At 39.4% G+C, this 27,292-nt stretch overlaps 1 protein-coding gene across 1 annotated transcript in view; it reads left to right on the plus strand.

The window, feature by feature from the left end:
• Positions 1 to 3,044: 3,044 nt before the first annotated feature.
• The window catches only part of LOC100617727 (T cell receptor beta constant 2), a gene marked incomplete in the record, with an annotated part of 296,241 nt that continues 271,993 nt past the window's right edge, over positions 3,045 to 27,292 (plus strand). The window contains 1 exon segment of the mRNA XM_016426196.2: positions 3,045 to 3,259. Within this exon segment, the coding sequence (XP_016281682.2) occupies positions 3,098 to 3,259 (162 nt within the window).

Below are 27,292 nucleotides of genomic sequence, written 5' to 3' on the forward strand. Positions count from 1 at the left end.
CTCCCAGCATTAAAAACATAGTAGAAGAGTTTAGAGCTAAGCCGCAACAAAGGCTGGGCTGTGTTATCTCCAAGGTCCAAGTACTACATGTCTCCATGTGTGGAAAGGAAACTAGAACAAGTTCTGGACTTTCTGCCAGTGTGTTGGAACAAGCAATTGTGGAAATATTAAAGAGAGAGGAAATTGTCAAGACTGATGGTGGGGGAAGGGGAAACTGGGAGTGGCAGTGGGTCTTGTGAGGAGGTTTTCCTTCCTGGCATTGGAAGATTGGAAATGGGAGGAGCTTTCCTTCCCAGTGTTACAAGGGAATCACTTTAAAAGACTGATATATATTAATTTAAGGTCGCCAAGGAATCAGCTATGTAATTCCTAAATGAAAAACTCAAGTCAGCCGTCAGCCTTTTTTGGAGTTTAATTACAATAGGAGCAAGAAAGGAATTAGAGATATATATAGAGAGAGAAAGGGGAGAGAAGGGAATAGGGCTTAAATACCCCTTCTGTTTAGGCTGGGCCAAAAGGCCCAAGCCCTTAGATAGCTGAGGCAAAGAAAAGAGATCAGTCCCTATTACTCACGTGTCCAAAATGGAGAAACAGTCTCAGAGGCCCCCACCTTCAGCTTCCTTCCGAGCAAGCTTCCTCAGAGCCCAGGAACCACACCGACCAAAAACTCCACCCCTTCAGTCTCCAGACCCTCCTATCTTTAAGGAAACCATCCAAGTTGCCTCCCCTCAGTCCTCACATCTACCAATCACTCTTCATCAATTTCCCTGTCAATGGAGGCTCTCGCTTAACCCAGGACCGCCCAGAGGTTTCTGGCTTTTGCACATGTCTGTTGAAGGTCATATTTTTCAAATGATTAAATCTTTACTCCTTTGTTACAGCCCTTTCTAAATCCTGTTAACTTGAGTATGGTAGAGATTGGAATAATTAAATTTTGATCTAGGCTGCAGCCCTTACTCAATCCTATTAGGACTGAATAGGGTGGAGATTTATTCCAAGTATCTCCATTGTATCAATTCTAAAATCAATCAAGACTCAAAGAAATTCCTGTTCTATGCTTAAGCATAGGTCAAAGTCCTTTCCATTGTTCAGCAAAGGGTCTCTGTCCTAAAGTAATCTTAAGAAGGGAAGAGAAAGAACCTCCCATGCCAATGGGGTTCCCATTCCAATAGACTATCAGTAAGAAATTTTCCAAGTATGAAATATCCCAATGGTGAAATTTCCAACATTTATAAGTCTAAGGAATTTTGAGGTTTACACCAGTCTCTGAATTGAGGTGCTTCTACTTTCTTCAGCCTGAAGAGACAGGCCCAACCAGATCTGAAAGTCAGAACTTTTCTTGTTGCTTGCTGTCTACTACTAAGATTTTGAAATTAAGAAAACTAGCACAGATATAGCATAGACAGGAATAAGAGAAACCCTCCACCAGCCCATGAGGCCTGGCCTCAACTCCAAAGCTGAGAAAGACTCCAATCTTATTTAGGGAAATCCTTCCCTCTTCCCTAATACATTTCCAATCCTAACTGGTTATTAAAATTTATCTTACTTGAATATCACAGTCAGATAAGTGGACTATGTTTTCTGGGGCATAGAGGGAACAGAACCTCAGTTCAGTCATCCAACTACAAATGGTCTTTATTGGACCCCTGCTGGGCAACCAAAGTCTAAGGAAAAGCTTGTCCCTCAGGAGGGTCTGTGTATACCTTTTCAGGGGCATCTTTGGCATCAATCCATAGAGAGGACATCCCTGCAGGCTATCATAGGTGGCTCATTTCTTGGACACCCCATTTTGTTCAAAAATAGCCTCTCAGCAGGAGGCATCTCTCTCCTTTGTCTCACCGGTATCCATATTCCCTCTCTTCCTTCAACTCCTCCATTCCCTAATACAAACCTTCTGTATCCCCTGTTCTTCATATCCATTCATTCTTTCCCTAAAAATATTACATAGGAAACAAGTCACACAGGAGTCTAGTGCTCATGATGGTGTCAAAAGAAGTTTGTAGCTTCTTTTCAATGTAGGGCTCTTTCTCTTGAGTAAGAGGGGATGTATGCTTGACTCTGAAGAAGGAAGAAAGAGATCCATTCCATTTCAGTATTGAGGTATTATGGCTATAGAAAAATGAGTGTGTTGTCAGAATTGGATGAAATGTAATTTGACTTATTTTTTTTTCTTTTTTTTCCTTTGTGACAAGGGAAGACTTGCTGAATAGGGGAGAAGAGAAACAGTACATTCATAAAAGTTTGTTATACAAAAACAGAAGATATCAGAATAATTTTAAAAAGAAGAAAAATAATTAAAGGAATATCTGAATTATTTGGTAGATTGAGGACTCATTTGACACTTTTACTATTTGTAAAAGTTTTGCTAGTAGAAAGAGAATTTAAATAAATTCTGAAAGGTAAGAGTAGAGAATGAAGCTGGGTATTGTCCCTCTTCAGGCTTACTGGAAAAAAATGCATGGAAATGATTGTTGATCAATGTAAAGCACAAGATTCATTTCTTTTAAAAAATGATTTGACTGAACACAAAGACCATGCCTTTGGGTAAGAGGTTCTACTCCTGGTAGTGCCTCTGAACTGAGAAAAGGTCTCTCAGCTCCTTTGTACCTGTTGTGAACCAAAATTGCAATTTAGAACACTGAAGTGCTTTTAAATTTGGTCAGAAGTGTAATGTCACAGACTTACTCCACCTAGGGGTGGAGAAAAACTGAGAGTCCCAGGTCCTCTCTTAGCATACACTAGAGAAAGAGTCCTATGCAGAAGAAAAGCTATAGATCCTCCATGACACCAGTATGAGCACCTATAGACTCCTATATTGTGTGACCTATTGTCTCCTGGGGACAGGTATGTTGGGGATAACACAGTCCTACTTTTGCTGGGGCTTAGAGCCAAGCTTTTCTATAATGTTTGTCCTAACAGATTAATTATCAGGATCTGTATACTGACTTCTTTCTTACCTTTGCCCACAGTGCCCTTGGATGCTGGAATCACCCAGACCCCATGGCATGTGATCACCAGGGCTGGACAAAATACAGATCTGAGATGTGAACAAAATTTGGGTCACAATACTCTGTACTGGTATCAACAGGATTCCAAGATGGGACTTCGGATGATGTTTTACTACAACAATAAAGCACTTATTGAAAAGGCTAATATTTCTAATCGATTCAAACCAAATTCTCCAGAAAATTCTCGCCTGAATCTTCACATTGAATCCTTGCAAGCAGAGGACACAGCCACATATTTCTGTGCCAGCAGCTTAGCCACAGAGCTATAAAGTCACATGCTTCATGTGCACAAACCTTCCCATACCCCAGCAGACAAGTAGCAAGAGGAGAGATGGGACACAAAATCTTGGTCTAGGAAAAGAGGAGAGCCTCTATACCACACCACACCAAACCACACAACCCAAATATTTCATGTTATGTCTTTTTAAAAGATCATCTTTTATTTTTTAATTTAATTTTTTTCAATGAATAAAATTTATTTTATTTCCCTCTTGTTTCTCTCCCTAAACCACATCAAATAAAATTTAAAAACATTATAACACATTAATTGTCAAACAAAACAAAACTCCACCTTGGTCATGTCCAACAAATATATATCTTAATATGAACTCTTAAGTTCATCACCTCCATGTCAGAGGTGGCTAGCATATTTCATCACAAGTACTCTGGTATTATATTTGGTTAATAAGATGATGAATTTTTAAAAGACAATATTTTTATGAGGGAGGTAATAGTGTCTGGATGTGTTTATGGCCTAGGAAAAGGTTTTGTCCCTCCAACCTCAGTATAGAGCTGTGATGGCGAACCAAAGGCACATGTGCCATTGCACCAGCACAGAGTCCACCAGAGTTAATTACCAGAAAGCTGGAGTGGGAGGGGGGGATGGCTACTCTCCTCCCATTCTCCACACACTCCTGAAGACATTTCTCACATCACCCACTCCTCTAAAAGATTTGCCATCATTGGCATATACCAATTTACTTGCATAGATGACCCTACTGCTTTTAGAGATGGTCAAGATTATGATATCTTCAACTTACTCCACTTAGGAATAGGCACAACCTCAGTGTCCCACACAAGATTTTAGTCAAAAGAAAGATTATTGCTGTTCCTCAAGCCTGAACTCACTTCTCAAGATGAAATAGTGGAGTACACCGAGTTGTGTGGAGGATACCTCAGTCCCCTTTTAATGCAGTAAAGCAGTCTGTGCCTTACTATTCTGAGCCAGCTGCAATTAAGTCTTCCAAGCAGTCATAAAAACAAACAGGTTTATTGGTAAATAAGAGATAGGGAGGGAGGATTTAGGATTGAGGATGCCCTAATCACTAATTCTCTCACTTCCCACTTCCCTCTAAGTCCACCATGAGATGGACACTTCTGTTTCTTGAGGGTAGCTACAAAATCTTCCTGCTTCTGGCTAATAACCCCAAAAGTCCTCTCTATTCTTCCTGACACTATAAATTCTCCCTTTGTTGGTTTATCAGGATGTGACAGGTTTAAGGATAAAAAGAACGAACTCTAGATGATGGAGTTCAACACAGCTGGGCTGGGTCTGAGGTTTGACCCTCAGCCCTCACACCAACTGCCTCTGGACCACAAAGTTTATGTCAGGGTTGGGAGTCTGTTGGATCTTCTTCAGAATGGTTTCCTCTGGTGAGAAAAGACACTCCCAAAGAAATCAAAAGGTTTACCTTCTCTTTCACAGGCTGGTAGAAACAGGATTAGCAGAGATAAGCTCCTTCCTTTCTCAGCTCAAAGACAGGAAGAGCACCATTGGTAGTTGATCCTTCAAAATCTCTTCTTCCACATTCCAGAATCTCTTGTCTTATAGTTCCTAGCATGAGGAACTCTTCAAACCAACTTTTAACCATACTTAAATTCATTTATATTTCTATAATTTCTACCATAACAAAGGGCATTGCTTTCATTCTCATCTTCTAAGGCTCAGGAATTAAATTTTATCAGTCAACTCATGCATAATTTTGTCCTAGGGAAATTAGTGACTAGCCAAACACATAAGATTTGTTTTATAAATCAGAAAGTGAATAAATTTATTCATTATTCCTGTGAAATACAATTTCCAAGTGACATATACTCTTGTTAGCTATCAGATAGTGAACGAGCGTTTATTAAGTATTTAGCATGCACTATGCTAAGTATTTTCAGCAAAATTTCCTCCCACATAAAAACAGAAAACCAAATTAGTAATGAATTTATGCTTGATGAAAATAGATCAGAACAAAGAGAGCTACAGGAAGCTGAGGGTTATTTTCCTCCAATTGTCCTAGTCCAAGGCATTCTTCTTCACCAGAAATATACTTAAAAAAACTTATTTATTTATTCATTTACTTTAGAATATTTTTCCATGGTTACATGCTTCATACTTTCTCTCCCCTCCTCCTTCCCCCTCCCATGCATTTTACATGTATCACTGATCAAGACCTATTTTCATATTAATATTTGCAATAGAGTGATCATTTAAAGTCTACATCCCCCATAGAATCATTTGATCAAGGAAATGTTTTTCTTCTGTGTTCCTACTCTCACAGTTCTTTCTCTGGATCTGAATAGAATTCTCTCTCATAAGTCCCTCAGAATTGTCCTGTATCATTTCATTGCTGCTAGTAGAGAAGTCCATCACGTTTGATTGTGCTACAGTGTATTAGACTCTGTGTATAATGTTCTCCTGGTTCTGCTTCTTTCACTCTGCATCAATTCCTGAAGGTTGTTCCAGTTCCCATGGAATTCCTCCAGTTTATTATTCCTTTCAGCACAATAGTATTCCATCACCAAAAGACACCACAATTTGTTCAGTCATTCCCCAATCTATGGACACCCCTCATTTTCCAATTTTTAGCCACCACGTATTTTGGCACAACTATAAATATTTTTATACAAGTCTTTTTCCTTATTATCTCTTTGGGGTACAAACCCAGCAGTGCTATGACTGGATCAAAGGGCAGACAGTCTTTTAGTGCTCTTTGGGCATAGTTCCAAGTTGCCTTCCAGAATGGTTGGATCAATTTACAACTCCACCAGCAGTATATTAGTGTCCCAATTTTGTCACATTCTCTCCAACATTTATTACTTTCCTTTGCTGTCATACTGGTTGATCTGTTAGGTGTGAGGTTGTACCTCAGAGTTGTTGTTTTTTTTTTTTAATTTTATTTAGTCATTTTGAAATACCTTTCCCATGGTTACATGATTCATGTTCTTTTCCCCTTCTCCCCCCAACCCCTCCTGTAGCTGACGCACAATTCCACTGGGTTTTACATGTGTCCTTGATCAAAACCTATTTCCATATTGTTATGTTTGCACCAGGATGTTCATTTAGAGTCTAAATCCCCAATCATAACCCCTTGACCCATGTAATCAAGCAGTTGTTTTTCTTCAGCTCAGAGTTGTTTTGATTTGCATTTCTCGAATTATAAGAGATTTAGAACACTTTTTCATGTGCTTATTGATAGTTTTGACAGAAATACACTTGTTGAGGATATTGAAGTACATGGGTTGGCTGGTGAGGGTCATTTTCTCCCAGGGCAGTGCTCAGTCTGCAAAGATCCTACAGCAAACAAAAATTAATTAGAAAATATTGTGAGAATAATGCTAGAATTAGGGTTCATGAGGGACATTTGGTCATTGTGAAGAATCCCTCAAAGAAAGATAATTTAAATAAGTTGTTAAAAGCCAAAGGCAAGAAATAGGTCCAATTGCTGGACCCATTCTGAGATGATAGATAATGTATGAGCAAATGACTGCCCCATGCAAAGCACTGGAAAACAATTACAAATATGACTGTCTAAACACAAAGATCACAAGGAATCTGAGGGAGGCAGAAGACTCTGAGTGTATCTCTGACCTGGGAAAGCATTTCTGCTCCCCTGCACAATGTAAAGGCCATCTCCTCAACTAAGGGAACCCTGGGATTTTGGAGCTGATCAAGATTGTTTCATCATAGACTTAACTCCTCCCCCCATCCCCAAGGTGAGTACAACCTCAGAGTCCTTGGTTTTCATATTCTAAAGCCTTGAGCCCTATGTTCAGGAGAAGGCACTCTCTTCCTATGACACCACCATGAACATTAAATTCTGGGTGGCCATTTGTTTCCTAGGGGCAGGTGAGGCACGGACATCTGGGATAACATAATCCTGTTCTGGCTGGAATAATCATTTTTCCATTGTGTTTTTATTCTCAGACTAACTCAGGATCTGTGGCCCATGATTTTTGTTATTTTTTCCCACAGTCCCCTTGGATGCTGGAGTCATTCAGACCCCATGGCACTTGATCACAAGGATTGGACAAAAGGCAAACCTGAGATGTGAGCAGTATATGGGTCATGATACTCGGTACTGGTATCGACAGAACTCCAAGATGAGACTTCAGATGATGTTTTTCTTTAGTAATACAGAACTTATTGGGAATGAGACTGCTTCTAGCCGCTTCAAACCAGAGACTTCAGCAAATTCTCTCTTGGACCTTTACATTGAGTCTCTCCAGTTGGAGGACACAGCCACATATCTCTGTGCCAGCAGCTTAGGCACAGAGCTATAAAGTCACCTGCATCATGTGCACAAACCTCCCTAGACTCCAGCACAGGAAGCAGGTGGAAGTGAAATGGGCAACAAAATGTTGGTCAAGGGAGAAACTCCTCAGACAAGGCCTTATATGTTGGAAATGTTCAATCTGGGTTACATAAGGGATAATGTTTTGCATCTTCAGTTTTATAGGCTCAGAAATTCAACTTCAGCCAATTCTCCTAGGCTGCTACAGAAAGTACTCACCCAAAACTTAAAAAGGAACTGATTTTTTTTCTTAAACCCTTACATTCTGTCTTCATGGCAACTGTAAGAGAGAAGGGCAAGGGTTACGCAAATGAGGTTAAGTGACTTGCCCAGGGTCACACAGCTAGGAAGTGTCTGAGGTCAGAGTTGAACTCAGGTCCTCCTGACTCCAGGTTTGGCACTCTATCCACTGGGTCACCTAGATGCTCCTCAAGGGATTGATTTTTGAACAAGAAAGAGACTAGTAACTGCTAATTAGGAATATAATTTCTGAGGTAAAATTAAGTTTCTTATTTACTCCAAATATGATCTCTTCCTAGGAATCAAGTCTATTGGAAAACCAAATTAGTAATGAAAAAGTGCCCAGTAAGAAGTGATCAAAAAAAAGAGGAGCTGCATAACCATGGAAGATTCTTATTTCCAATTATACTAGATCAAGACTTTCTTCTTGCAGCAGCTAGGGAGCTCAGTGGATTGAGAGCCAGACCTAAAGACAAGTGGCCTTGGGTGAAAATCTTACCTCAGACACTTCCTAGCTATGTGACCCTGGGCAAGTCACTTAACTCCCATTGCCTAGCCCTTACCTCTCTTCTGCCATAGAACCATTATGCAAAATTGTAAGGATTAAAAAAAAAAAGATTTTCCTCTCCTTTAGAAATACATCCACTGAGCAGAACCAGGAGAACATTATACACAGAGCTAATATACACACTGTGGCACAATCAAATGTAATGGACTTCTCTATTAGCAGCAATGCAATGATCCCAGACAATTCTGAGGGCTTTATGAGAAAAACACTATCCACATTCAGAGAAAGAACTGTGGGAGCAGAAACACAAAAGAAAAACAACTGCTTGATCACATGGGTTGATGGGTTGATGGGGATATGATTGGAAATGTACTCTAAAGGATCACGTTAGTGCAAATATCAATAATAGGGAAATAGTTCTTGATCAATGACACATGTAAAACCCAGTGGAAATGCTAGTTGGCTACGGGAGGTGGATGGGAGGAGAGGAGGGAAAGAACATGAATCATGTAACCAGGAAAAATATTAACTAATTAAATAAATAAACTTAAAAAAGCAATACGTCCATTGAGATTACTGACCAGGGTACTTTCTAGTCAATAGACAAAGAATATTATTTAATTTTCACTTTTAGGTAGCTGTCAAAAAGATCCTGTCATTTCCATAGCCATTAAACAAGCCTTGAGGACAGGGACTGTCTTTTGGACCTTTTTGTATCTTTACTGTTTAGCATAGACCCTGGAATATAGTAGGTAATAGATGTTTATTGATTGACTGATTGTTTATAGTGAATATGACAGTAACATAAGATTTCATAGTTGGAGCTAGAAGGAAAGAACTGATAAATAGTGAGAGGGTTTTTTTTAATGACAGACACTAAGTATTTCAGACAATTTAACAAATCTGTTCCTTATGGATGAATGTCTTGAGTTAGGAAGAATGAGAGAGAGAGAGAGAGAGAGAGAGAAAGAGAGAGAGAGAGAGAGAGAGAGAGAGAGAGAGAGAGAGAGAGAGAGAGAGAGAGAGAGAGGAAGGAGAGAGAGAGAGAGAGAGAGAGAGAGAAAGGAGAGAGAGAGAGAGAGAGAGAGAGAAAGGAGAGAGAGAGAGAGAGAGAGAGAGAGAGAGAGAGAGAGAGAGAGAGAGAGAGAGGAGAACGAGAGATTCAATGAGGACTTGCATGTACACAAAGTTTTGGGGAAATTCTAGTTCAAAAGAAATAAGCAAATCTTTCTAATTATTAGGGAAATAACTATTGATAATAGCCCCTAAATCCACAGACTTATGAATGTTTCAGAAAATAGATTCTAAAGAGAAAAGACAAAGAAGAGAAGAAAAAAAATTAGCTACTAGTCTTCTACTCACTAGAATATATGTTCATGGAGGTATATGAATCTCTTTCTGATGTCTCTATTCCATTACCTTTGGGAGAGAGGGATTAGCAGGTAATACCACTGTATATGACTTTTTCCTATCATTTTAGCAATCTCAACCTTGAAATTGTTCAAAAGCAATCTGTGAGTGCCTTAAAAGTTCTGTTGATTATACATAGCATGTATTTCTTCTGTACTTGATAAGATAGAGTCTATTTCTGACTTCATCTTCTTAAGTATAACTGACAGTACTTCACAATGTATATTAATTAGGTGTTGAGGTGTCCAAGTACAAGTATGGATGTTACATTGTTATTCCTGATTCAAAGAGACAGTTTAAATTGGTGGGCAGTTGGGTAGCTCAGTTGATTGAGAGTCAGGCCTAGAGACAGGAGGTCCTAGGTTCAAATCTGACCTCAGATACTTCCCAGCTATGTGACCCTGGGCAAGTCATTTGCCCCCCACCCTCCCCATTGCCTAGCTATTACCACTCTTCTGCCTTGGAACCAATTCACAGTATTTATTCCAAGACAGAAGGTAAGGATTTAAAAAAAATAAATTGGCAGATCTCTCTGTTTTCGTATGTTTATTCACTTTTGTTAAGCAGAGAGGACTCAAGGAAGCATTAGCTACAAAGAAATAACCGGAGGCTTTGACACTGTATCCTCCTTTTCCCAATATAGCAAAGGTCGACTTACCCTGTTTGAGACTACAACAAAGTTGAGCACAGAGGGGTATGGAAGGAAAAAAAAAAGATGGAGACAAAACATCCTCGAAAGTCACTTTCCAGAGAGCTTTTTAGGAATGACTCAAGGAAACTAAGTAAATAGAAAAAGAAGAGGAGGGTCAGTAGGAAGCATTTGAAAATATATAAGTCCTATGTCCACCTTCTTAAATCTTTGAAGATAGTTTCCAGTGAAAACCCAAGTGGAGTGGCACAGAATAAAATTTCTTTCTATCCAAAGAGTACAGTGTCTCAATGAAGGATTTATCTATATCTACAAACTCAGTCTCTATATATCCATATATACCTATATTATCATTCATTTCTATATCATTGCTATAGGTATTGTGATCTAGAGAAATGGGCAAAGACAGAAGTAAATGAGATGCAAAGAAAATGAGCTCAGGGGGACTTCTGGACAAGATGGTAGCTTAGAGGTAGCAAAAGTACAGACCTTGGAAAACCCTTCCTTACCGATCACAAACTAAATGCTCCTAGGGCACCGAAATTCAAATTGAACAACAGGATGGACCTGGGAAACCCTCCTTCTGGACTTGGATCAAAAGGTACACCCACCCAAAAGCCAGAATCTTAGATCACTCGGATCTAAGGGGAAGGCAGAAGGAAGGTCCCAGGACCCCTCCCTCCCAACCCAGAGTGCTGAGCCCACAGCAGCAGCTGGATCCTCAGGGCCGGCAAAACGGCCTCAGTGCTGGCTATTCTGAAGGATGCACCTTGAAAGCAACCTGAGCCAGCCTGAGGGTGCCCAACACAGATGGCAGGGAAACAGAGAGAGACAGGGGGAGCCTGTAGACCCCTGGCTGGGTCCTTCCATCTGAGTTGGTTCCTGCTTCTATCTAAGTGGGTTCCTGCTTCAGGGTACATTCAGCCCAACCCAGCTGAACTTAATCCCATCAGGAGCCCTCAAAGCTCAGGGAGGCCACAACCCCTCCCCCTTAGAGTGAAGGGTCTTCTGAAAGAACAGAAACCTCAGGGCCGGCAAAGGCATTGAAGTACCTTGAGGACAGTGCTTTGCCAGGCTCAGAGCGTGGAAGTAAGACAGCAGAGAAGCAACTGGAGGGAACTGAGAGCAGTAACACCCGAAATGCCAGAAGGCAGGGGAGGGCAGGCTCTGGGATTCCCAAGGAAGACAGAACAGCTGCAGAGAAAGGACAATCTGCCTGGGGATAAAGCCTTGGACCATAAGAAAAATACACAAAGAGCCAGTCCTCCTCACTCAGATAGAGCTGGCAAACAGTACAGAAGTACAAAAGCCTCCAAACACAAAGAAAAGCAAGAAGAAGGGGGTGACCTTGGTCACATTTTATGGAACAAAAATACAAAATACAGAGGAGATAGAAGAGGAAACAGAAGCAAATGCTCTGAAACCCTCCAAAGGAAATGGAAACTCTCCACAAACTCTAGAAGTATTTAAATCGGAAATGATCAAAAAGATGGAAGTCTTCTGGCAGGAAAATGGGAAACAATGCAAAAGGAACTCAGCAATCTGAAACATGAAAAAACGCAACTACAGAAACAGTGTGACCAAACAGAAAAGGAAAACCAGGTTTTAAAGGTCAAAATCAGGCAACTGGAAGACAATGATCTTGCAAAAGAGCAAGACTTAATAAAGCAAAGCCAAAACACCAAGAAATTAGAAGAGAACATAAAATATCTCACTGACAAGGTGATAGACCTGGAAAATGGAGGAAGGAGAGACAATTTGAGAATAATTGGCCTACCAGAAAAGGCAGAAATAAATAATAATTGTGACCTTATAATACAAGATATCATCAAAGAAAACTGTCCAGAGATTCTAGAACAAGGCAGCAACACAGGCATTGAAAGAGTTCAAAGAACACCCTCTACACTAAATTCCCAAAAGACAACTCCCATGAATGTAATTGCCAAATTCCAAAGCTTTCAAGCAAAAGAAAAAATCTTACAAGAAGCCAGAAAAAGACAATTTAGATATAAAGGAACACCAATCAGGGTCACACAAGACCTTCCATTTTCCACTCTGAATGACTGTAAGGCATGGAACATGATTTTCAGAAAGGCAAGAGAGCTGGGTCTTCAACCAAGAATCAGCTATCCATCAAAACTGACTATATACTTCCACGGGAAAGTATGGGCATTCAACAAAATAGAAGATTTCCAAGTTTTTGCAAAGAAAAGACCAGAGCTCTGTGGAAAGTTAGATATCAAAAACAAAGAGCATGGAATACCTGAAAAGGTAAATATGAAGGAAAGGGAAAAGGAGAAAAATGTTACAGTTTTCTTTTATTCAAACTCTCTTCTGTAAGGACTACATTTATATCAATTTATATATATTAATATGTGGGTAGAATGTAATGTGTAACTCTCAAAAATTATATGCATCATTAGAGTAGTAAGAAGAATCACACATAGGAAACCTTTGGGGCATCAAGATGATATGGAGAAAGGGGGGGATAGAAAGAAAAAGGGAGGGGGGAATCGTTGATGGTACTAAGATATACTCCAAGAAATGGGGGGGAGGACTAAATAGAATAATCTTTCTCACACAAAGATACACATGGGAAGGGGAGGGGAAGAAAACTCCTATAAGAAGGAGAGGAAGAGAGTTTTTACTTAAACCTTACTCTCAGTGAAATCAACTCTGAGAGGGAAGAGCATCCAGATCCATTGGGATCTTGAATTCTATCTTATCCAACAGGGTAAGGGAAGAGGGAAAACAAAGGGGGGTGGGGTGGGGGGGAGGGAACACCAAAAGGGAAGGAAGGAGAGGGGCAAGGGGGTGGAACAAAAAGGGAGGGGCTAGAGAGGGAAACATATCAAGGGAAGGGACTAGGGGGACTGATATAAAGTAAATCACTGGCTTAAAAGGTCATAGCTAAAGAAGAAAGGTCAGAATTAGGGGAGGATATCAAAATGCCAGGGAGTACACAAGTGACAATCATAACTTTGAATGTGAATGGGATGAACTCACCCATAAAACATAGACAAATAGCAGAATGGATTAGAATCCAAAACCCTACCATATGCTGTCTTCAAGAAACACACATGAGGCAGTTAGACACTCACAAGGTCAGAATTAAAGGATGGAGTAAGACCTTCTGGGCCTCAACTGATAGAAAGAAGGCAGGAGTTGCAATCATGATATCTGACAAATCCAAAGCAAAAACATACCTGTTTAAAAGGGATAGGCAAGGTAACTATATTTTGTTAAAAGGGACTGTATGCACCAAATAGTATATAGCACCCAAATTTCTAATGGAGAAACTAGGAGAATTGAAGGAAGAAATAGACAGTAAAACCATATTAGTGAGAGATTTGAACCAACCACTATCAAATTTAGATAAATCAAATCAAAAAATAAATAAGAAAGAGGTAAAAAAAGTGAATGAAATCCTAGAAAAATTAGAATTAATAGACATATGGAGAAAAATAAAAAGGGACAAAAAGGAATACACCTTCTTCTCAGCACCACATGGCACATTCACAAAGATTGACCATACACTAGGTCACAGAAACATGGCATACAAATGCAGAAAAGCAGAAATAATAAATGCAGCCTTTTCAGATCACAAGGCAATAAAAATAATGATCAGTAAGGATACATAGAAAACCAAATCAAAAATTAATTGGAAATTAAATAATATGATATTCCAAAATCGGTTAGAGAACAAGTCAGAGAAATAATTAATAATTTCATCGAAGAAAATGACAATGGCAAGACATCCTTTCAAACCTTTTGGGATGCAGCCAAAGCAGTAATCAGAGGTAAATTCATATCCCTGAATGCATATATTAACAAACTAAGGAGGGCAGAGATCAATGAATTGGAAATGCAAATAAAAAAACTTGAAAGCAAACAAATTAAAAACCCCCAGAAGAAAATCAAACTAGAGATCCTATAAATTAAGGGAGAAATTAATAAAATCGAAGTGATAGAACTATTGAACTAATAATTAAGACTAGACACTGGTATCTTGAAAAAACAAACAAAATAGACAAGGTAGTACTGGTCAATCTAATTTAAAAAAGGAAAGAAGAAAAGCAAATTAACAGCATCGAAGATGAAAAGGGGGACATCACCTCCAATTGTAAACCTTAAAATTTCTTAGACTTTAAAATGTTGGAAATTTCACCATTGGGAAATTTCATACTTGAAAAATTTCCTACTGATAGTCTATTGGAATGTGAACCCCTCTTAGGCATGGGAGGGTCCTTCTCCTCCCTACTTAAGATTACTTTAGGACAGAAACCTTTTGCTGAACAATGGAAAGAGCTTTGACCTATGCTTAAGCATAGAACAGGAAGTTCTTTGAGTCATGATTGATTTTAGAATTGATACAATAGAGATACTTGGAATGACAGAACCAGGTCTTGGAAAATACAATTTCTACCCTACTTAGAGTAACAGGATTTAGGAAGGGCTGCAGCAAAGGATCAAGATTTAATTATTTGAGAATATGACCTTCAACAGACATGTGAAAAGCAACAGACCTCTGGGCAATCCTGGGTTAAGCTAGAGCCACCATTGGCACAGGGAAGCCATGGGCAGTGATTGGTAGATGTGAGAACTGAGGGGAGGGAACTTAGATGGTTTCCTTAAAGATAGCGGGGTCTGAGGACTAGGGAGTGTTGGAGAAGTTTTGCTCTGAGAGGTTGTGCTCTGAGAAGCTTGCTCTGAAGGAAGCTGGAGGTGGAGGCCCCTGAGACTGTTTCTCCATTTTGGTCACGTGAGTGATAGGGACTGATCTCTTTTCTTTGCCTCAGCTATCTAAGGGCTTGGGCCTTTTGGCACAGCCTAAACAGAGGGGGTATTTAAGCCCTATTCCCTTCTCTCCCCTTCTCTCTCTCTCTCTCTCTCTCTCTCTCTCTCTCTCTCTCTCTCTCTCTCTCTCTCATACCTTTCTTCCTCCTGTTTGTAATTAAACTCCATAAAAGGTTGACTGCTGACTTGAGTTTTCATTAAGGAATTACATAGCTGAATTCCTTGGCGACCTTAAATTAATATATATCAGTCTTTTAAAGTGATTTCCTTGTCACACAATGAAGAGGAAATGAAGGCAATCATTAAAAATTACTTTGCCCAATTAATGGCAATAAATATACTAATCTAGGCGATATGGACGAATATATACAAAAATATAAACTGCCTAGACTAACAGAAGAATCCTGATGGATTCACAAGTGAATTCTATCAAACATTCAAAGAACAGTGAATCCCAATGCTGTACAAACTATTTGACATAGTAAGCAAAGAGGGAGTTCTACCAAATTCCTTTCATGACACAAACATGGTACTGATTCCCAAACCAGGCAGGTCAAAAACAGAGAAAGAAAATTATAGACCAATCTCCCTAATGAATATAGATGCAAAAATCTTAAATTTTTTTAAGCTAGCAAAAAGATACTAGCAAAAAGACTCCAGCAAGTGATCAGAAGGGTCATCCACCATGATCAAGTAGGATTTAGACCAGGGATGCAGGGCTGGTTGAATATTAGGAAAACCATCCACATAATTGACCATATCAACAAGCAAACCAACAAAAATCACATGATTATTTCAATAGACACAGAAAAAGCCTTTGATAAAATGCAACACCCATTCCTATTAAAAATATTAGAAAGCATAGGAATAGAAGGGTCGTTCCTAAAAATAATAAACAGTATATATCTAAAACCATCAGCTAATAGCATTTGCAATGGGGATAAACTAGATTCATTCCCAATAAGATCAGGAGTGAAACAAGGATGCCCACTATCACCTCTATTATTTGACATAGTACTAGAAACACTAGCAGTAGCAATTAGAGAAGAAAAAGAAATTGAAGGCATTTAAATAAGCAAGGAGGAGACCAAGTTATCGCTCTTTGCAGATGACATGATGGTCTATTTAAAGACTCCTAGAGATTCAACCAAAAAGCTAATAGAAATAATCAACAACTTTAGGAAAGTTGCAGGATACAAAATAAACCCACATAAGTCATCAGCATTTCTATATATTTCCAACACAGCTCAGCAGCAAAAACTAGAAAGAGAAATCCCATTCAAAATCACCTTAGACAAAATAAAATACCTAGGCTAAATCTCTTATAATCAGAGAGATGCAAATCAAAACAACTCTGAGGTATCACCTCACACCTAGCAGATTGGCTAACATGACAGCAAAGGAAAGCAGTGAATGCTGGAGGGGATGTGGCAAAGTAGGGACATTAATTCATTGCTGGTGGGGTTGTGAATTGATCCAACCATTCTGGAGGGCAATTTGGAACTATGCCCAAAGGGCAATAAAAGACTGGCTGCCCTTTGATCCAGCCATAGCACTGCTGGGTTTGTACCCCAAAGATATAATAAGGAAAAAGACTTGTACAAGAATATTCATAGCTGCGCTCTTTGTGGTGGCCAAAAATTGGGAAATGAGGGGATGCCCTTCAATTGGAGAATGGCTGAACAAATCGTGGTATATGTTGGTGATGGAATACTATTGTGCTAAAAGGAATAATAAAGTGGAGGAATTCCATGGAGACTGGAACGACCTACAGGAAGTGATGCAGAGTGAAAGGAGCAGAATCAGGAAAACGTTGTACACAGAGACTGATACACTGTGGTATAATGGAACGTAATGGACTTCTTAATTAGTGTCAATGCAATGTCCCTGAACAATCTGCAGGGATCTAGGAGAAAAAACACTATCCATAAGCAGAGGACAAACTGTGGGAGTAAAAACGCCAAGGAAAAGCAACTGCTACAGGGGTTAAGGGGACACGTGTGAGGAGAGACTCTAAATGAAAACTCTAATGCAAATACCAACAACATGGAAATGGGTTCGAATCAAGAACACATGTGAAACCCAGTGGAATCCTGCATCGGTTATGGAGGGGGGGGAGGAAAATAAAATGATCTTTGTCTCCAATAAATGTTTTGAAATGACCAAATAAAATATTGTTTAAAAAAAAAGGAAAGAAAATGAGCTCAGGAGGAATTGATGGAACTTTCCAGACCCAGTGGGGTAGGGGAGAGTTCCACTGAAGTTTCAAAAGCAGGAGCTGTTAGCTAGAACTGCTGGTCTGGTCACTTCTTCATTTTGACTTGACTACTTCACTTCTTTTCTTTTCTTTCTGGCCAACTTCTCTGAAGGAGGAAGGTAGAAGAAGTACTTGGCTTTTACCCTCCTCTACCTGGCTGAACTGAAGAGAGTCTTTCTTGCCCATTGAAGACCCAGCAGAACTACTACTGTTTTTCCCTCAAGGGAAGTCAACCTCGTTTCATTTGAAGAGATGTTTGAACTAAAGCCTTCAATAAGTGGTAGTAACAGAGTTAAGGAAATGTATCCATCCCTCTCTACCCTTTCCTTCTTATTTCATTTCCCCAAGAAATAAATTAGATCTTTAATTATAGAAACTGTTCTCAGAACTTTGTAATAAGAGGGAGGAGCTAACTATATGTTAGGTCAGACTCTATTAGGGCTTTCCATCAGAGAGAAACAAGAAGGAAGTGGTGATCTTGAATTCAGTCCCTTACATCAACTGTTTTCTGTGCCATCATCTTTCTAGTCACCCTCTCTCAGTATCCTCATCAATACATTATATATAACTATATCTTGATACAGATAAAGATATGGCTATAGTTTTAGACATAATTGAAGGATCTCTGACTTCCCTCCCTCTTTCTGCCTCTTGACCACTTTGGAAATCTCTTTCTGTCTTTCTGTCTCTGTGTCTATCCCTTTTTTCTCAAAAAATATCATATCTTCATCTTTTTTGCTTCTTAGTCTATCTGAATTATTTTTGTCTCATTTTATTCTCTCAATTTCTTACTCTATAGTTAAAGGCATTATATTTGGAAGAAAAAATAAATCATTGTTCTTGCCTAGTAAAGCAAAAAATACAAAATACCAACAAAAAACCATGGCCCCCAACTCTAAGAAGCATCCATATAGTATTTGTGTGTGTGTGTATGTATGTATATGTGTGTGTTAGTTCAGTTGATTTTCAATCATGTCTAACTCTTTGTGACCTCATTTGGAGTTTTCTTGGCAAGATACTAGAGGGGTTTCCCATTTCCTTTTTCAGATCATTTTAGAGATGAGGAGCTAAAGCAAATAGACTTGACCAGAATCACACAACTAGTAAGTGTCTCAAGCCAGATTTGAACTCAGGAAGAACATATATATACACATATGCACACACGTGTATGGATATGCATGAATTATATATCCATCCATTCATCTATACATATAAACCATATCAATATATATTTGCACACCCTTTTATCTGTAGAGATCCTTAAATGTAGTACATAGAATAGAATACCATACTTATATGTTCTGACAAGCAGTTTAAAATAGGACTCTGATTTCTAATAATCTAGGACACTACTTAGATTAATGAAGCCTAAGATTTATTTAGCAGTCACTTCATGCTGTTGCCTGATGCTACATTTGTGCTTAACTAAATTCTCATCTCTTTTGCACTTGAATGGTTCTAAAACCAAATTCCTATACAGGAAGAAAACCCAGAAACTGAATGTATGTGTGTGTGTATTTATCTGTGTACATTACATATACATATATTTAATATACATACACATAATACAAAATGTACTTAATACATATTTTCACATTGAGATAGCAAAAATGCTTCAATAATGCTTTCACTTTTAGCCTCTTATCCAATCCAAATGCAGAGCTACTTGGCATCTAAGTAGCTTTGTTTCTACACTTGGAAAGGGGGTTTCCTTCCTGTTCATTTGAGGTTTCCTATCCTATTTAAGAAGGTAACCCTTGGGCTGGGAGTTTCTGAAGAGAGTTGTAGCACAGATAAAGGCAGATCAAAAGGGAGATGGAAGACTTTAAGATGACAGACACCTTTTACTAATGGGTGATGAGGGTGAAGAGCACTTCAGTCTTATTAGATGTGACTCCACATGCTGTGATTCCACCATGAGTACCCAGTTCCTTTGCTGTACGGCCATTATTCTTTTGGGAGCAGGTAAATTCTGGGTCCAAATGGGAAGTACTCACTTTGAACTTGTTAGGTCCTAGCTGCAAACTTTTCCCTCTAACAGAACTTTCCCCTGAATTCACTTTCTCTCCTTTGCTCTCTCTCCTCAGACTTCATGGATGCTGGAGTTACCCAGACCCCAAGATACCTGGTTACAAAGAAAGGAGAAAATGCCACATTTAGATGTAACCCCATCAAAGGACAGACTTGGGTTTACTGGTACCAACAGTTTTTAGGAGAGATTAAGTTCTTGATTTACTTCCAGGGCAGCACTTCTGTGGATGATTCAGGGATGTCCAAGCCTCGATTCTCAGCTAAATGTCCCCAAAACTCACCCTGTGAGTTGTCGATCCAACACACAGAGCCCAGGGACTCAAGCATGTTTTTCTGTGCCAGCAGTACAACCACAGTGCTTGAAAGTCTTTTCCTTTCTATTCATAAACCTCCCACAATTTCACACAGGAAACAGCTAATGTGGCAATTCTTAGCATGATGAGGTCTGTGAACTTGGTTTTTGGTTATTAAATATATTTTGGCGACTGTATTTCAGCATAATCAAGTTTCTTTTGCTATCCTATATATTTTGTTTTTTGCATTTAAAAATGTTCTCAGAAGGGACCCATAGACTTCACCATACTGCTAATGGAATCTGTGACACACAAATAAAAGTTAAGAACTCTTAGAGTAGAATATCACATGAGGAGAGGAGACACAGGGGTTAAGTCAAACATTGGACATAGAAACTAATCCCAGATTCCACAGCACACACAAAGGAAAAGAATATTGTGGCATAAGAGTAAACTCATTTCAATACTCCATATTTGTCCGATAGTCCAGCAGAGCTCTGATCTTATCCATGTAAGTCCTCCCTCTAACTATGCACACTGAAGCCAATTCCTGATGGCCCTGCTATAGGAAGGGTAAAGAGGGAAGGAGGAACTGCAGACATCAGGACTCAGCATTAATGACACTTAGTATTCCTATCATTTCTCCATTCCTTCCCTACACATATGTTTCAGGACTCAAATCCAGAGACTGTACAGAAGCATCATGTTGCTTCCTTACTCCTTTGTTTAGCAGCAGCATCATTTCCTCCCAACTCATCAGGTTCTATGGCACCTTATGGGCCCTTGGAACAATAGAAGGTTTAGTATCCATTATTACTTGTCTCTCTTCTTCCTAAAGAGGAGAGACAGGAACTTCTGGTCAAGATGGCACTTAGAAGCAGCAAAAGTTCAGACCTCTGAAAACCCTTCCTTACCAATCGAAAACTGAATGTTCCTAGGGGACTGAAATTCAAACTTAACAACAGGACAGAGCCAGGGAACCCTCCTTCTGGACTCAAATCAAAAGGTATGCCCCCCAAAAGGTGGAATCAGAGAGCACTTGGGTTTAAGGGGAAGGCAGAAGGAAGGTCTCAGGACCCATTCCCCCCCAACCCAGAGTGCTGAGCCCCCAGCAGCAGCGTGAAACTCTGGGCTGGCAAAGGTGCCATTCTGAAAGGTGCACCTTGAAAGCAACCTGGGCCAGGGTCAGGGCATCAAACACTGAAGACAAGGAAGCAGCCGGAGAGAGACAGGGGGAGGGGGAAGGAGCCTGTAGCCCCAGGGATAGGTCCTTCCATCAGAGTCGCACCAGAGGTTTTTGCCTTGGGGCACATCCAGACCAACCCAGTTGAACCTAATCCCATCAGGAGTCCTCAGAGCTCAGGGAGGCCAGGACCCCTTGCCCCTAACAGTGAAGGGCCTTATGAAAGGACAGGAACCTCAGAGTGGGCAAAGGCACTGGGGTACCTTGTAGACAGTGCTGTGCCAGGCTCAGAGTGTGGAAGTAAGGCAGCGGAGAAGCAGCTGGAAAGAACTGAGAGCAGTAACACCCGAAACACTGGCAGGCAGGGGAGGGCAAACCCTGGGCTTCCCTGGGAAGACAACACAGCTGCGGAGAATGGATAATTTGCCTGGGGCTAAAGCCTCATATCATCAGAAGCATATACTGAGAGCCAGCCCTCCTCACTCAGATTTCTGACCAGAAAGGGGAGGAAAAACCATAGAGATGGCAAACAGTGCAGAGGTGCAACAACCTCCAAACAACAAGAAAAGCAAGAAGAAGGGGGTGACTTTGGACACATTTTATGGAGCAAAAATGCAAAATACAGAGGAGATAGAAGAGAAAACACAAACAAATGTTCCAAAACCTTCCATAAGAAATGGAAATTCTCCACAAGCTCTTGAAGAATTTAAATGGGAAATTATTAAAAAGATGGAAGGCTTCTGGCAGGAAAAATGGGAAACAATGCAAAAGGAACTCAGCAATCTGAGGGACCAAAATATGCAAATGCAGGAACAGCTTGAAGCCTCAAAAAACAGGTCAGACCAAACTGAAAAGGAAAATCAGTCTTTAAAGGTCAGAATCAGGCAACTGGAAGACAATGATGTTGCAAAAGAGCAAGAATTAATAAAGCAAAGTCAAAAGACTAAAGAATTAGAAGATAACATAAAATATCTCACTGACAAGGTGACAGACCTGAAAAACAGAGGAAGGAAAGACAATCTGAGAATTATTGGTTTATCAGAAAAGCCAGAAATAAATAGTAATCTGATGTCATAATACATGATATCATCAAAGAAAACTGCCCAGAGATTCTAGAACAAGGGGACAAAATATTCATTGAAAGAGTTCACAGAACACCCTCTTCACTAAATCCCCAAAAGACAACTCCCAGGAATGTAATTGCCAAATTCCAAAGCTTTCTTACAAGAAGCCAGAAAAAGACAATTTAGATATAAAGAAACACCAATCAGGGTCACACAGTACTTAGCAATTTCCACTCTGAATGACTGTAAGGCATGGAACATGCTATTCAGAAAAGCAAGAGAGCTTGGTCTTCAACCAAGAATCAGCTATCCATCAAAACTGACTATATACTTCCACGGGAAAGTATGGGCATCCAACAAAATACAAGATTTCCACATGTTTGTAAAGAAAAGACCAGAGCTCTGTGGAAAGTTTGACATCCAAACACAAAGAGCAAGAGAAACTTGAAAACGTAAATATTAAGGAAAAGGAAAAGGAGAAAAATATTATCTTTTTCTTTTATTCAAACTCTTCTCTAAGGACTACATTTATATCAAATTATATATATTAATATGTGGGGAAAATGTAATGTGTAACTCTCAAAAATTGTATGCATCATTAGAGTAGTAAGAAGAATCACGCATAGGGAAAGTTTGGGGCATCAACTTTAGCAAAGTTGCAGGATACAAAATAAACCTGAATAAGTCATCAGCATTTCTATATATCTCCATCACATCTCAGCAGCAAAAAATTAGAAAGAGAAATCCCATTCAAAATCACCTTAGACAAAATAAAATACTTAGGAATCTATCTCCAGAGACAAACACAGGAACTATATGAACACAACTACAAAAAACTCTCCACACAATTAAAACTAGAATTGAGCAATTGGTAAAACATTAACTGCTTACAGGTAGGATGAGTCAATATAATAAAAATGAACATCCTACCCAAACTGATCTATCTATTTAGTGCTATACCCATTGAACTTCCAAAAATTTTTGTTTACTGAATTAGAAAAAAAAATTACAAAGTTCATTTAGAAGGACAAAGTATCAAGGATATCCAGGGAAATAATGAAAAAAAAAATACAAAGGAAGGGGGCCTTGCAGTCCCAGATCTCAAATTATACTATAAAGCAGTGGTCATCAAAACAATTTGGTACTGGCTAAGAGACAGAAAGGAGGATCAGTGGAATAGACTTGGGGTAAATGACCTCAGCAAGACAGTCTATGACAAACCCAAAGATCCCAGCTTTTGGGACAAAAATCCACTATTTGACAAAAACTGCTGGGAAAACTTGAAGACAGTGTGGGAGAGATTAGGTCTGGATCAACACCTCACATGCTACACCAAGATAAACTCAAAATGGGTGAATGACCTGAATATAAAGAAGGAAACTATAAGTAAATTAGGTGAATACAGAATAGTATACCTGTTAGACCTTTGGGAAGGGAAAGACTTTAAAACCAAGCAAGACATAGAAAGAGTCACAAAATGTAAAAAATTAATTTTGATTACACCAAATTAAAAAGGTTTTGTACAAATAAAACCAATGTAACCAAAATTAGAAGGGAAGCACCAAATTGGGGAAAAAATCTTCATAACAAAAATCTCTGAAAAAGGTCTAATTACTCAAATTTATAAAGAGTAAAGCAATTGTACAAAAAATCAAGCCATTCTCCAACTGATAAATGGGCAAGGGACATGAACAGGCAGTTCTCAGCCAAAGAAATCAAAACTATTAATAAGCACATGAAAAAGTGTTCTAAATCTCTGATAATCAGAGAGATGCAAATCAAAACAACTCTGAGGTATCACCTCACACCTAGCAGATAGTCTAACATGACAGCTATGGAAAGTAATGAATGTTGGAGGGGATGTGGCAAAGTAGGGACATTAATTCATTGCTGGTGGAGTTGTGAATTGGTCCAACCATTCTGGAGGGCAATTTGGAACTATGCCCAAAGGGCGATAAAAGACTGTCTGCCCTTTGATCCAGCCATAGCAGTGCTGGTTTTATACCCCAAAGTGATAATAAGGAAAAAGACTTGTACAAGAATATTCATGGCTGCACTCTTTGTGGTGGCCAAAAATTGGGAAATGAGGGGATGCCCTTCAATTGGGGAATGGATGAACATATTGTGGTATAAGTTGGTGATGGAATACTATTGTGCTCAAAGGAATAATAAAGTAGAGGAATTCCATGGAGACTGGAACAACCTCCAGGAAGTGATGCAGAGCGAAAGGAGCAGAACCAGAAAAACATTGTACACAGAGACTGATACACTGTGGTATAATCGAACTTAATGGACTTCTCCATTAGTGTCAATGCAGTGTCCCTGAACAATCTGCAGGGATCATGGAGAAAAAACACTATCCGCAAGCAGAGGACAAACTGTGGGAGTAAAACACCAAGGAAAAGCAATTGCATGACTACAGGGGTTGAGGGGATATGATTGATGAGAGACTCTAAATGAACACCCTAATACAAATACCAACAATATGGAAATGGGTTCGAATCAAGGATACGTGATATCCAGTGGAATTGTGTGTCAGCTGTGAGAGGGGGTGAGGGGGGGAGGAAAAGAAAATGATCTTTTTTTCTCCAATGAATAATGTTTGAAAATGGCCAAATAAAATAATGTTTAAAAGAAAAAAAAAGAGGAGAGTCAGAAGACAATAGTCCCAAATCTTCTCATCTTTTTTACCACTCCTTCCTGTAAGAGAATGGTGAATTTCTATATTTCCCCAGGGAAACAACAATTTGCCCATTGATGGAACTTTGGGAGAACTTCACCAAGCCTGTTCCAACATTCACTAGGATTTCCTATACTTTTCTAAGTAGTATTATAGAACTTTGAAAAGCTGAAAAGGGGTGCTAATTGGATTTTTTCTTTGCAAGTCTTTCCTCACAATTGTCCACCCTCTATTTAATTGTCAAATCCACCTTCCTCAGTTGCACGTGTGACCATATTGACTCTTCATAAATAAATCCCAGGGTCTCCCTGTTACCTCCAGGATCAAATATAAAATCCCCTTTTCAGCTATTAAAGCTCTTAATAACCCATCTCCTTCACAATTTTCTAGTCTTCTTATACTTCATTCTTTTCTATGTACTCTATAATCCTGTCATTCTGATTTCCTTGCCCTTGGATAAGATCCTCCATCAATTTCCCAACTCCATATATCTTCACAGCTTGTCCTTTTATGCCTGGAATTATCTCCTTTCTTTCTGCTTCCTGGGTTCTCTGATTCTCTTTAAGTTTCAGCTAAAATTTCACCTTCTCCAAGAAGCCCTTCCAGTCTCCCTTAATGTTCTTGCCCTTTAAGTTTACCTCTAATTTACCCTGTGCATATTTTGTTTGCATACAATTTTTTATATCTTACCATTCTCCTTTCCACAGCCTTGTTTAGAGTAAGCTTTTGGTACTTAGCGCAGTTTCTGGTACACAATTAATGTTTAATAGATGCTTGTTGACAAATAGCCAGATTGCCTTGTCTTAACGTGAACCTTCCATTACTTTCAATGGGACACTGATAATAAAACAGTCCACTAGGAGGCACTATGGCCCCATTGAGCTACAGAAGTCTAAGCAGGAGCAAAGAAACTGTTGAAAAAGGGAAATAAATAGAGCTAGTTGCAAAGGGTTAGGATGATAGGTAGGTAGGGAGGGAGGGAGGGAGGGAGGAAGGGAGGGAGGGATGTAAATAGATAGATAGATAGATAGATAGATAGATAGATAGATAGATAGATCAATAGATCAATAGATACCAGATACATATGTCTATATTGACTGACATACCTATCTATCGATGGATCTATCTATCTATCTCTGTCTGTCTCTGTATCTGTCTGTCTATCTGTCTCTCTCTCTCTATCTATCTATTCACAAACCCTCTAGGGTAGTGGTATTATTGTCCCCTTTTTACCATTGAGGAAACTGAGCTTAAGTGATTTCCTCAAGACATAGGCCATTCATCTAAGCCTAAATAAGGCTGGACACACTATACCATGGGGGCAAACCACAGCTATGGTATATATAGCTAGATATGTATAGGAGAGCCAGGATAATGGAGGAAAGGGGAGGAAAGTGAGGTTTAGTTCAGAAGCCAGTTTCATTAGCACTGGAATTTATTGTGGCTTTATTGAAATCCAAGGGTCATTGAAAAGAGACCAATCATCTCAGGGTAGAGAAGTGGGAAAAGAAATGTCCATCATTGGAAGAAGGGGAGGTTGCTTCTGCACCAATAAAAATCCCTAAACATTGCCCATATGTAACATGATTTCCCATCCTTTATTAAGTTTTTCAATCACCAGTCTAGATTACCCTAACCCGGCCAGTCTAGCTCTACCTAAACTACTATGCAGAAATATGTGAAGTGATTAAAGCAGAGCTAATACCAAATCACACTTTTCTATTTATTAAATATCATCTCCTATGATTAAAAATTAACATTACTGACTATGTAATTTCTAAACAATGGAATCAATGGTAACATAAAAATATAACTATTTACAGTGTTTTAGCTGTGGGAAATGTTAGCCAGTCAGCAAGCATTTATTAAGTTAATATAAGTATTACATTTATTAATGTGCTGGGCATTTTGCTCCATTGAGAGTCATCTCAAACTATCATTGCAATTTGTAAGAATGGCAAGGGATCTTGGCAGAAAATGTGTTTTGACAGACAGGCACAGAGGTGGTAGTTTGGAGGCAGCAAAGGATTGTGGGTAGAGAACTGTGAGCTATGGAGAATTCTGGCCAGCCCTAGGACTTCCAGCCCTGTACTGGAAGGGGACTGGTCTTTTCCTAGGTGACTGAGGGACATTTGAAGCCACGAGAGAGAGAACACTGAGACTTTCCTGCCTATTATTTGAAGCTGTTGTCATCTAGAGAGCTTTCTACTACTTTCCTCCATAGGCCAGCAAGAACCACTGACTCAGAAGAAGTTTAGCTTGGACTCATGAAACTGAGCCAGATTTCTGACTTCTTTCTGGGTCTCTCCATGCTTTTTCTTCAACTGACTAAGATTTTAGAGAATAGACAAATATTAGTGTAGAAATAAAGAGCACACACAGCTGGAAAAGGGGCTGAGTCCTTTGAGTTCACACTCCTCCCCCTTGATCCAGCTGTTGGGGTTTTAGCTTGACAAGGCATCCTGCTCCATTTCCCTTCAAATACCTTCCCTTCCCTTTCCAAATAAAATCTTTAGTTTAAGTCAGATCTGGGTTTGGTTGGGCCGTCTCCATAACAAGAGAGAAGTTGGGTGATTGAGGACAGGATTCAAGGGTGAATCCTGTCTCATC

This window comes from Monodelphis domestica, chromosome 5, assembly GCF_027887165.1.
Source record: "Monodelphis domestica isolate mMonDom1 chromosome 5, mMonDom1.pri, whole genome shotgun sequence".
NCBI classification, from domain to species: domain Eukaryota; kingdom Metazoa; phylum Chordata; class Mammalia; order Didelphimorphia; family Didelphidae; genus Monodelphis; species Monodelphis domestica.